Raw genomic sequence first — 11,880 nt, 5'->3', positions numbered from 1 at the left:
GAACTATTACCCATTGCTAATCTGTTAACCTTATAGTTAACCTTATCTGTTAACCATAGTACTGTGTAAGTACTTTTTGTGTTTACCTAACTGTAGTATACAGGAAAGGAACAATGCTCATCGGGTCTGATCTACTCTCAATTTTATCATACTTAACTTAAAATTCATATATGATTCCAACTCAATCTATGTTCTTAATTTCCAATTGCCATGTTTAGATTTGAATGCATGTATTGTTCCAACTTGGACTATATCATCAAAGCTATTCCATGCATTTATACATCTATATGGAAACTATTTCTTTATGTCCTTTAGACATGTAGCCTTCCTTGATTTGTTCTCATTACCTCTTAAAACCCTCCTATCCTTAATCAAGAAATCTCTTCTGTTGATGTAATCTGTCCCCTTTAGCATTCTGAATACTGTAATTGTATCACCTCTTTCTCTTTGATTTGTCAATGCTGGCAGACCCATTGCATTTAGTTTCTCCTCATATGGCTTATCTAGCATGCTGGGAACAATTTTGGTTGCTGCCATATTGTATTCTCTCGATCTTGCGAATTTCCTTCACTCTGTGTGGATAGATCAGGGTTTCTGGCATAATACTTAAATCCATTATTATGATGATATGCTTTGCACATCAGGTTCTTGCAAAAGACCAGACCATCTCTAGCCATAGGTTAATTGAGAACCAGAAGGGATCTCCAAGAAATGAAACTGCCCATCATCTGAACAAAACTGCCTGCTGTTACAAACATGTTACCATATTACTGTCTTAAAAATATCAAATATCTTCTACTGTCCCTACAGGTGGTCCCAAGTGTCTTGAAGGTGTCCCTCATCCAGGGGGCATTGTCTGTCATCACAAGAGGACCAGGCCAGGTGATCGACCTTGAACCATACAAGTTCACCGAAGACCCAGACTATCCTGATGACAAGGTTGGTGATAGGTCAAACGTTACCAATAGGCAAACTAAGAGATTGGTTTAGGTCCTAATACTTTTTCTGGAGAACTTGGGAATAAGTTCCTATCCCAGCTAAAACCACAAAGTATTGGTTATAGATTAGTGGTTGACAATGATGATTGCAATTTTAAGAAAAAATTGGGAGTGTTTCAGTCTAATCTTGAACTTACTGAGCAGGGAGAGAGGAAGGTGTGTAGTGCAACCAAGGATACTGAATATCCTGGTACTAGTTGGAGCCACTGTATATATATATATACATATACACTGAATGGTTCCCAGTGATCAATTAATATCTTTTTTCAACCACAAATCACTTTTAATTCCATGCCATCGTAGTCGAGACTGAAGAATCGCTCAATGGAGGCATACATACATACATATACCAAGGCTTTTTCCCCCTTACAAGGGGGGTAGCCAAAAAGAAAAAGGCATAAAATCATTAAAATCAGAATACTGCCATCGATGGAGGCATCCGTCAGAATACTGCCATCGATGGAGGCATCCGTCAGAATACTGCCATCGATGGAGGCATCCGTTGGAAATTGAAACGTGGACGAGCCGAGGATTTGAACCCAGCTAACCTGTAACAAAGTTGCAGTGACTTAAACCAATATGCTATCTTGATAGCGTATTGGTTTAAGTCACTGTAACTTTGTTATGGGTTAGCTGGGTTCAAATACTTGGCTCGTCCACGTTTCAATTTCCAACAGATGCCTCCATCGAGCGATTCTTCAGTCTCGACTGCGATGGCATGGAATTAAAAGTGATTTGTGGTTGGAAAAAAAGAAATATATATATATACAGTAAAACCTCTCATTAATTGATGTCAATTAGCTGTGTTTGCAGAGTTTTTGCTGTGTTTTCAGTGTTTTTGGTGCTGTTGTTTAGTGCTGTGCAATCACTATGCCACCCAAAAACCACTCCAAATCAACGGATCATTCACATCAATGGACACCGTTACCCTATTTTAGTCCATTAATGAGAGGTAGTACTGTAAATATATATATATACAGGTACTCGTTTAACAACCTACTCGGTTAATGACAACTCGGAGTAACGACGGGCTTTATGACGTTGTTTAACGTAAATCTCCCGAAGTTACGACGTCGTGTACGATAATTAAGTTGGCTGAGGCAAATTTGTATGATGTTATAAATGAACTTGTACGGTGGATATTAGCTGTGAGGTAAAGTGTTCTGAAGCTTAGGTCTACATTACCATCCTGCAAGCTGCAAAAACTACCTAGGGCACAGTGTATACCGGTAGTGGTAAATTTTTAGTTTCGACCATGGGCGCAATATAACAATAGAAAATTAATTATTTATTTTGTAAATTATAATATATCAACGTAATATGCAATTTTGTGAGCGGAAATAAAAAAAAAATGCTAAAACAGATTTCGTAAGTAACAAAGTCATGTCGGACGAATGGTACACCATGTTTGTTATGATAGATGCCGATGTCGAAGAAATGAAAGGATGATAAATTGATTCGTCTAACCTAAACTAAACTAACCTAACCTGTGTTTAATAAATCATTACCTGCAAATTAAATGTCATCCGGGTCGTCCTCGTTGTCATCGTCGTGAGAGACAAGATGGCGTCCCGAGCCTATGCTACCGACTTCGTTCATTAGCATATTTTCTTGTAGCAAGGTATTTTTTACTTTCATTTCTGCCCACAAAATTGCATATTACGTTGATACATTTTAATTTACAAAATGAATAATTAATTTTCTATTGCTATATTGCGCCCATGGTCGAAACTAAAAAAATACCCCGGTATTCAATATGGAATGTCAGCATACGCGGATTTGGTCATATACGGTAATTTCAGGAACCTAACCACTGTAAATAAACAGTAAATAAAGCTTTAATGTACTGTATAAAAGAGGGAAAATACACGAAAATAAAGATACATGTATTGCTGGACATTGTACATACAGTACATGTACGTATATGTATACACTTTCGCTTAACGACCAATTTGGTTAACGACGGCGCGCTGGTCCCAATTGTCGTCGTTAAATGAGGAGTACCTGTATATATATATATATATATATATATATATGTGTGTGTGTGTGTGTGTATTTACCTAATTGTAGTATACAGGAAAGGAGCAATGCTTATTGGATCCTATCCCCTATACTCTATTTTGTTTTAACTCACCTAGACTCAAATTCATGTATGGTTCCAACTTAATCCATATCTGATTTCCAGTTATCATATTTAGAGTTGAACTTATGTATTGTCTTGATGCCTTTGATACCAAATGCAAATATCTAAACTCCTTCAGAAATACAGAAATAGGTTTAGCATCACATTTATCTTTCATCTAATACAGCATTCTTTTATGGGTGGGAACAGAATCAGTCAAGCAGGTTTTTCTGTTCCCAACAATTAGTGAGATGTTTTCTTTGCCACACAGGTCTTTGAGTTCACTTGGTTCTGCCGTAGTGAGGATGATCCCTCCTTCCCCATGGATGGCATTGCATTACGTGAGATACACAATCTAAAGGTCAACCCACTGTTCCAGTCTTCACCAGACAAAGGTCCAGGATGTTTTGGCGATGGACCAGGTATTTACCTAATTGCAGAATTTAATTTATTCTTTGGTCAGTTGTCTGTGTGTTTAGCCAAATTGGGAGGTATACATTCATATCACCTGTCAATATGTTGCTTGTTTGTGAGTTGAGAGGTTGAAGTTGAGGGATGTAGCTCAGGGGGGGGGGATGATGTGGCGGGAGGTATTTACCTAGTTGTATCTTACAGGAAGGGGAGCTATGCTCATGGTGTTTCTTCTCTTTATCTCACCATATCTAATTTACTCTTAAATTCTTGTATTGTTTTTGCACATACTATTGTTTCATCTAGTATGTTCCATACATCCAACACTCTGTGGGGAAAACTTTTTTTTTTTCAGTAGTCATTAGAGTTGAGCAGTAGTTGTCACTCAGGTTAGGTCATCAGGGTAGCTGCTTCAATTAGTGATATGGCGAGTGGTTGTGTTATCGTGTTCAGTGCCAATGAGGTACAATCTCTACTTAGTAGAATTGAAGCCTTGGAGGATGCTATAAAGTGCCTTAAAGAGGAGAATTAAGTTCTCCGCTCGAAGGCCCAAAATACGAAAGACAAGACTAGCTATGAGCTTGGATGGAAAAGCTATGAGCTTGGATGGAAAACGACAAAAACCAAGATGCAGAATAGTGTAAAAGAGTCCCCACCAGCCCCGCTCGCTTGCAAGAACTCGTTTCTTGCACTAGCAAATCTGCAGGAAGAAGCAAGTGAAACTCAAGAGAAGAAGGGAAGGGCAGATGCTGGATCCCTGCCCACAGGTAAGATTTTGGTTGTAGGAGACAGTCAAGTGAGGCTTTCTGCGATAGAGAAATGATTAATAGAAAAAAAATGTTGTGAAGTTGAAAGAGGGTGACGCTGCCAAAGCGCCAATGGTCACGGAGGGTGACGCTTTACAGGTTAAGAAGGTAGATGCTTCAAAGAGAGTGACAGGAACATCTATGCAACAGCCACATATTCTTGACAATGTTGAAAGGTTGCTTATCATATGGAATGATGACAAGCAAATGCAATAAGACATTATTAATGAGATCATTGTTTGTGAAAAGGCAAAAGTAATTTCTGCTGAGCTCATTAGGAAAATGCCAGGAACAGCAATGGATAAAGAACCGTTCAAGGTGAGCCTGTAGGTGGTTCAAGAAGTTTAAAAGAAGAACCGGGGTCCACAGCATTGTGAGACATGGTGAAGCAGCAAGCTTTGGTGCAAAGGCAGCAGGGAACTTCATCAGTGACTTTAGGAAGCTTGTGGATTCTGAGGGTTACCTGGCACAGCAGGTTTTTAATTGCAATGAAACAGTTCTTTTCTGTAAGAAGATGCCAAAGCAAACCTATATAACAGTGGAGGAGAAGCTATTGCCTGACCACAAGCCAATGAAAGACCATCTCATGCTGCTGTTTTGTGCCAATGCAACCGGCAATTTGAAAGTGAAACTCCTGCTCATTTACCATTCAGAAAATCCACAAGCCTTCAAGAAGTGTAAAGTCCAGAAGAGCAGGCTAATTGTGATGTGGAGGTCCAACAGCACTACTTGGGTGACACATGACGTTTTTGCTGATTGGATCAATGAGGTGCTTGGGCCTTCTGTGAAAAAATATTTACTTGAGATGAATCTGTATCTCCATGTCTTGCTCCTCCCCATCCTCCAGGTCTAGAAAAATACCTCATTGATGAATTTCAATTCATCAAGGTCCAGTTCCTGCCTCACAACACTACTCCTTTACTCCAGCCCATAAACCAGCAGGTCATCTCAAACTTTATGAAGCTCTACACTGGACCAATCTCATTCTCAGAGAATTTTGGAGAGACAACTTCCACATCGTTGCTTGCCTCAAGATGATCGACAAGAGAACCATTATTTCGGCTTGGAAGAAGCTTTGGCTAGACAGCATTGTCAGACGCAACTTTGAGGGGTTTGAGTCAATGCCTGTGGAGTCTGTAGTTGATGAGATTGTGTCTTTGGCCAAGGCTATGGGGCTGGAGGTGGATATCAACATCAATGAGCTTGTGGAAAAGCATAGACAGGAGCTGACCACCGAAAAGCTTATGGAGTTGTATTCTGTTTCACAGCAAGAAGTTGTGGAGTAGATTTCATCAGGGGAGAAGGTAACAGCCTCAGCAGAGCAACAATCTTCCAGTATTTACCTAGTTGTATTTTGTGGGAAGGGGAGCTACGCTCGTGGTGTCCCGCCTTTGTATCTCGCAGTGTCTAGTTTGCTTTTAAACTCATGAATGGTTTTTGTGCACACTATTTCCTTGTCCAGTTTGTTCCAAGTGTCTACCACTCTATGTGGAAAACTGTTTTTCTTCAGATCTCTTCTGTAGCTATGTTTTTTTATTTTCTTTCCATGTCCTCTTGTGCTTCTCCTGTCCCAGTTTAACCACTTCACTCCTGGCCAAAATCTTGCGGGCAGCATTAGCTGCCAGATGTACAATGTTGCGTCATAATGCTCGCATTATAAAAAATAAAGTCACGGCTGTATCGATCGTTCTCTCTTTCACCCGTGAATTTTGATAACCATAGAAAATATGATGAAGCCAGTTTATAGAGTATGGGGGTCATGCAGGTACAACTACAATAAATATGATAAAGACGCCGACATTGGCATCCTCGCATACCCACTTGCTCCTTATGACGCCTACGTAGGTGTCACTGTATGGAAGGGGTTAACAAGTCCTCTCTATCAAGTATTTCTGTGCCTTTCATGATTCTGTAGATAGTAGATCACCTCTCTCTCTTCTTTGCTCCAGAGTCGGTAAATCTAGCTTAGCCAATCTCTCCTCATATGACAAGTTTGCGAGTGCAGGTGCCATTTTTGTTGCTGCTCTCTGGATTCTTTCTATTTTCTTTATATTCTTTTTGGTACTGGGTGACCACAATGTCACCGCATATTCTAGTCTAGGCAATAAGGGAGATGTTTGATGTATGGTAAACTGTTTCATTGTACATCAAGAAGTATCACTTTAATAAGGCAGTGGTTATGCATGTTACAAATTTATTTAATAATAATGTTGTGTCACATTTTTGCCATATTTTGAAGCATAGACAAAAACAAATATCTCTAGACAGCTATCTTGTGAAAATACCAGTTGTGCCAATGTTTCTATAAGATTTAAACCTAGTGAGTCAGTTGAGACTATTATAGTAGTAAGAGAAGAGGAATCTCCCTAGGTGAAAGATTCTCCTCTTTCACCTCAATAATCCTTCCCCCGTCTCTATCCTGCAGGGCCCTCACGTGGTGGTGAGGGGTTGATGCATAAGCCCTGGGGCAGCACATTTAGGGGGGCAGTAATTCTAGTCTGAACATGCTACCCACAAGGCTGACAAAATAATTATAAAGAAAAAGGTCAAAGGAGCCCTGAATATTTTACCATAATATATGAATCTTGCATCAGAATCAACAAAATATGAAATATTTTTCCTTTATCTTTTCTACAATAGGGACATTAAATAAAAATTTTAAGATCCGTTTAATTACTTCGCAAGCCAATAACTATAACACTGGGTAACAGCCAAAAAATCGCCAGGGGTTTCTCAGCTGATTTAGACTAATTTTGGTGTTCTGAGTCCGAATATCAGAATTGGTTTTGCTCAATCAGGTCAACTTTTTGAGATACAGCCATAGGCCTACCTGACGAGCTATACATATGATAATTTGAAGGGTTTTGAGTTCAATCCTATTTTTCTTGAAGAATATAGTGAATTATTCATATATAAATGGTTGCTTCTGGTGTGTTTCTGTTTGAAATTGACTAATTGACTTATTTCTTTCTTTTCAGGGTATTGATATGGCTTCGGCGCGACGGTCATGCAGGAATAATCCTGACATTTTCTGCTACATTTGCGGAGAATACACGCTGTCAATGCACAGGAAGAGCATCACACTTGGACACTTGGAACAAACTGGACAATGAAATAGTATGCGCAAAAACCATTCATGAGTTTAAAAACAAACTAGACACTGCAAGATACAAAGGCAGGCCATCACGAGCATAGCTCCCCTTCCCGCAAAATACAACTAGGTAAATACAAGCTTTGTGAAGCGCGCATACCAGGCTTACTTTCAAGTCAAGCTGGGTGACCAAGATAAGTCCTGGGCACCGCACACGGTGTGCATGACGTGCATGGAATACCTCCGGCGGTGGACGAAGGGCACGAAAACTTCACTGAAGTTTGGAATTCCGATGGTTTGGAGGGAGCCGTCTGACCATGAATCGGATTGTTACTTCTGCGCCATCAATACTACTGGCATCAACCGGAAGAATCGGAGCAGCCTCCAGTACTCCGACCTTCCATCTGCCCGCCGTCCAGTTGCTCACTGCGAAGAACTTCTGTACAAGCGTGCAGAGAGCTTCCTGACAGCGATGACGAGGCCACCACTGCATATGAGGGAGGAGATACAGAAGAAGAGTATGAAACACATGATGGTCCGCAGCCCTTTTCACAATGTGAGCTTAATGATCTGGTTTGGGATCTCAGCTTGTCGAAGACTATTTTACAAGTATGTAAATGGAAAACTGAAAAACAAGCAAGAAATAGAAAAACTGTGCCAAGATAGAAAGGGATATACAAAAGAACTGGAAATGGCTGAAATTATGAACAACCACTTCAGATCAGTATTCACAATAGAAAACTCGCCTAACAGTGTAGAAATAGAGAGAGAATTATCCCCAGCAATGAAAGAAATAAACGTAACACAAAAAGAAATCAGTGACCAAATTAAAACCCTTGATGTCAGAAAATCACATGGCCCAGACGGAATTGCAAACTGGATACTGAAAGAATGTATGGAAGAATTAACTGACAAAATATATAATATAATTAGATTCTTACTTAAAGAAGGAAAAGTGCCATTGGACTGGAAGAAGGCAAACATTGTACCAATTTATAAGGGAGGTGATAAGGAAGATCCATCTAACTACAGACCGGTCTCACTAACAAGCACAATAGCAAAAATTTGTGAAAGAGTTGTCAAAAACAGATGGGTTAAATACCTGGAAGAAAAATCTATACTGAACCCAAATCAATTTGGATTCAGACAAGGGAGATCATGTACCGGTACAACAAATTTGATCTGCTTTTACTCAAGATTAATAGACATAATACAAGAAAGAGATGGATGGGCGGACTATGCTTTTCTTGACCTACAAAAGGCATTCGATAAGGTACCACATAAGAAACTAATAAATAAGATAGAGTCAATAGGTGGCATCAGAGAAAAATTATTGGAATGGATGAAAGACTTCCGGACTGGGAGGAAAATGAGAATTGTAATTTGAGAAAAATTCTCCAACTGGGAAGTAAAAAGCAGTGTCCCGCAAGGATCAGTACTGGACCCGATCATGTTCGCCATATACATTAATGACATGAATGAAGGCGTGGAGTGCTATATGAATTTCTTTGCAGATGATGCAAAATTACTAAAGGTAAAAATGGAAGAAGACTGCAACTCATTGCAACAAGATCTGGACACGATCTGGAATTTGACTCAAAAGTGGGAAGTAAAATTTAATATAAAGAAATGCAGTCTAATGGAATTTGGAAAGAATAAAAACGGAATATCAAAAGATTACAGAATTGTGAAAGAAAAAAGCAAAAAGCAAACCAGATAAGCATATAAATAAAATATTGGAGAAACCTACAACTTATTGAGGTCAATCAAAGTGGCATTTGCTTATATGGATGAAGAAATAATAAAGAAAATACTAACTACACTAATAAGACCAAAACTTGAGTACGCAGCATCACTTTGGACACCCAGTACCAAAAAGAATATTAAGAAACTAGAAAGATTACAAAGAGCGACAACCAAACTAGCACCGACTCTCGACGAACTAACACATGAGCAAAGACTGTCCAAATTGAATCTATCAACTCAGGAACAAAGAAGAGAAAGAGGAGATTTGCTGACTGTCTACAGAATAATGAAAGGAATGGAAGTTTTAGACGGGAACGACTTGTTAGTGTGGGACGACGGTAAAACAAGAGGACACGGAAAAAAACTGAAAAAGGATAGTTATAGAAAAAACTTGAAAAGGAACAGGTTCCCACACAGAGCAATAAATACATGGAACAAATTAGACAACAAAACAGTACTGTATGTGCAAACACTATACAAGATTTTAAGATAAAACTTGATGCGGAGAGATACAAAGACGGGTCACCATGAGCATAGCTCCCCTCCCGTATATTACAACTAGGTAAATACAACTAGGTAAATTAAATCAGTGACGCCCCTCATCTATTCCCAATTGTCTATTTCTCATTACATTTTTTGATCCCCCAAGGCATTTACTCACTTCTCTCAATCTACATTCTGCCTCCACCTCCATTCCTCCCTTTTCCACCACATTTGCACCCAAGTATCTAAAACTATCCACTTCCTCCAGTCTCTCTCTCCTTTAATACTCACTTCCATTCTGCTTCCACTTTCTCCCCTTGTACATATCATCACCTTACATATACCCACTTTTTTTTTGCACACCTTTCCAAACTCTGACACTAACTTCCTCAATCCCTCCTATGATCCTGCTACAAGCGCAGTGTCATCAGCTAACAACAGTTGGCTTATCTCCCACTTATCTCCATTTTCTTTAACCGTCTCCAATCCTCGACCCATTATCCTTGCATTTATCTCTTGTACTACCCCATCCAAGTATGAATTGAACAACCAAGGTGACATAACACGTCCCTGGCAAAGCCCCATCTTTACCTCAATCCACTCATTCTCTCCATTTCTGATTCTAACTACTCTCATAAAACCTTTTGACTGCTCTTCAAAGCTGTCCTCCTATCCCATATATCTGCAATACCTCCCACAGTGTCTTCCTGTCTATCCTGTTGAAACCATACATGAATTTAAAACAAGGTATGATCACTGGACAATAAGAGAGAGTATCACATGAATATAGCATCCTTCCTGTACATTACAATTAAATACAAGGGACCAAAAAAAAATCATGCAGTAATTATATTCAAACATCTCATCATTTCTTTATGAGTAGAGGTTTACTTTGAAATAGGGGAATGATGGCTCTGATTTGTATTGGTCCTCCAAGATACCAAGTACTGATTGTATGTAAACACACAGTCAATATTGCAGTACAAGGAAGATATTTTCATCTATAAGTGGGGGAAAAGAATACTGCCACCAAGTATTTCCACTTGGATCGTAAGAGGCGAGAAGAAAGGGACGGGGATTGGGACTAGGCATCCTTCTCCTTGTAGCCCCACAGGGGACATTCCTAAACGAAAAAGTAAAGGCATAAGAGGGTCTGGGAGTTTTCCAACCAGCACCCTAAGGTTTGGGTCTTTTAATGTGTGTGGATGTGGTACAGATGAGAGTAAAAGGGAAGAGATAGGTAGTATGTTTGTGAGAAGAAAGATGGATGTGTTGGCTTTGAGTGAAACTAAGTTGAAAGGGAAGGGTGAGTGTAAGTTTGGGAGTGTAAGTGGGAGGTTATCAGGAGTGAAGAGAGGGCGAGGGAGGGAAGGGGTGGCTATTCTAGTAAGTGAAGAGATAGGTAAATGTGTAGTGGAGTGGAAGGAGGTTTCCTCAAGGATAATGTGGATGAAGGTGAAACTGGGAAAAGAGATGTGGGTCTTTGTAAGTGCATATGGGCCTGGCAGTGAGAAGAGTGTAGAGGAAAGGGAGGCCTTTTGGATAGATTTAAATGAGTGCATAGAGGATTTAGGGAGAAATGTCAATGTAATAGTACTGGGAGACCTTAATGCTAGGGTAGGAAATGGTCCAATTGATGGAATGGTTGGGAAATGTGGAGTTCCAGGAAAAAATCGTAGTGGAGAGTTGATGGTGGAAATGTGTCTAGAAAGAGAGTTGATGATAGCAAATGCAGTGTTTCGGAAGAAAGTCAAGCATAAGTACACATGGGAGAGGGTGGTGGATGGAAGGGTGGTAGATAGAGCGTTGATGGATTATGTAGTGGTGAATAGGATTATGATAGGAAGAGTTAAGGATGTACATGTGCTAAGGGGAGAGGGTGGGGGAATATCAGATCATTTTTTGTTGGAAGGTAAGTTGAGAGTGGAGGATAGATGGAGAAAGAGGAAAGGGACAAAAGGTAGAGAGGTGCTTAGAGTGAACTCTAAATGAAAAGGAAAAGGAGGAAGGAGTACAAGGAGCTGAAGGAGGAGTGGGAGGGAGTGAAGGATAGAGTGGAGCTAGGTGGGGAGGAGGAATGGGGATGGTTCAAGGAGGGAGTCACAGAGTGTGCAAGGATGGTCTGTGGAACAAGAAGGACAGGAGGAAATAGAAGGAAGGGTAGTGAGCAGTGGGATGAGGAAACAAAGAAGGTTGTAGAAGAGAAGAAGCGAGCTTTCACAG

General features: G+C 39.9%; 1 protein-coding gene across 1 annotated transcript in view; it reads left to right on the top strand.

The window, feature by feature from the left end:
- Positions 1-756: 756 nt before the first annotated feature.
- Positions 757-11,880, top strand: part of LOC143029932 (polycystin-1-like protein 2) — a 183,232-nt gene continuing 172,108 nt past the window's right edge. Inside the window, exons 1-2 of the mRNA XM_076193143.1 lie at positions 757-939; positions 3,392-3,542. Of these exons, the coding sequence (XP_076049258.1) occupies positions 757-939; positions 3,392-3,542 (334 nt within the window). The remainder of the gene's footprint in view (positions 940-3,391; positions 3,543-11,880) is intronic.

This window comes from Oratosquilla oratoria, chromosome 11, assembly GCF_046742065.1.
Source record: "Oratosquilla oratoria isolate Oo_2021 chromosome 11, ASM4674206v1, whole genome shotgun sequence".
NCBI classification, from domain to species: domain Eukaryota; kingdom Metazoa; phylum Arthropoda; class Malacostraca; order Stomatopoda; family Squillidae; genus Oratosquilla; species Oratosquilla oratoria.
The sequence above is the reverse complement of the archived record's forward strand: the minus strand, read 5'-3'. Positions and strand labels throughout refer to the sequence as shown.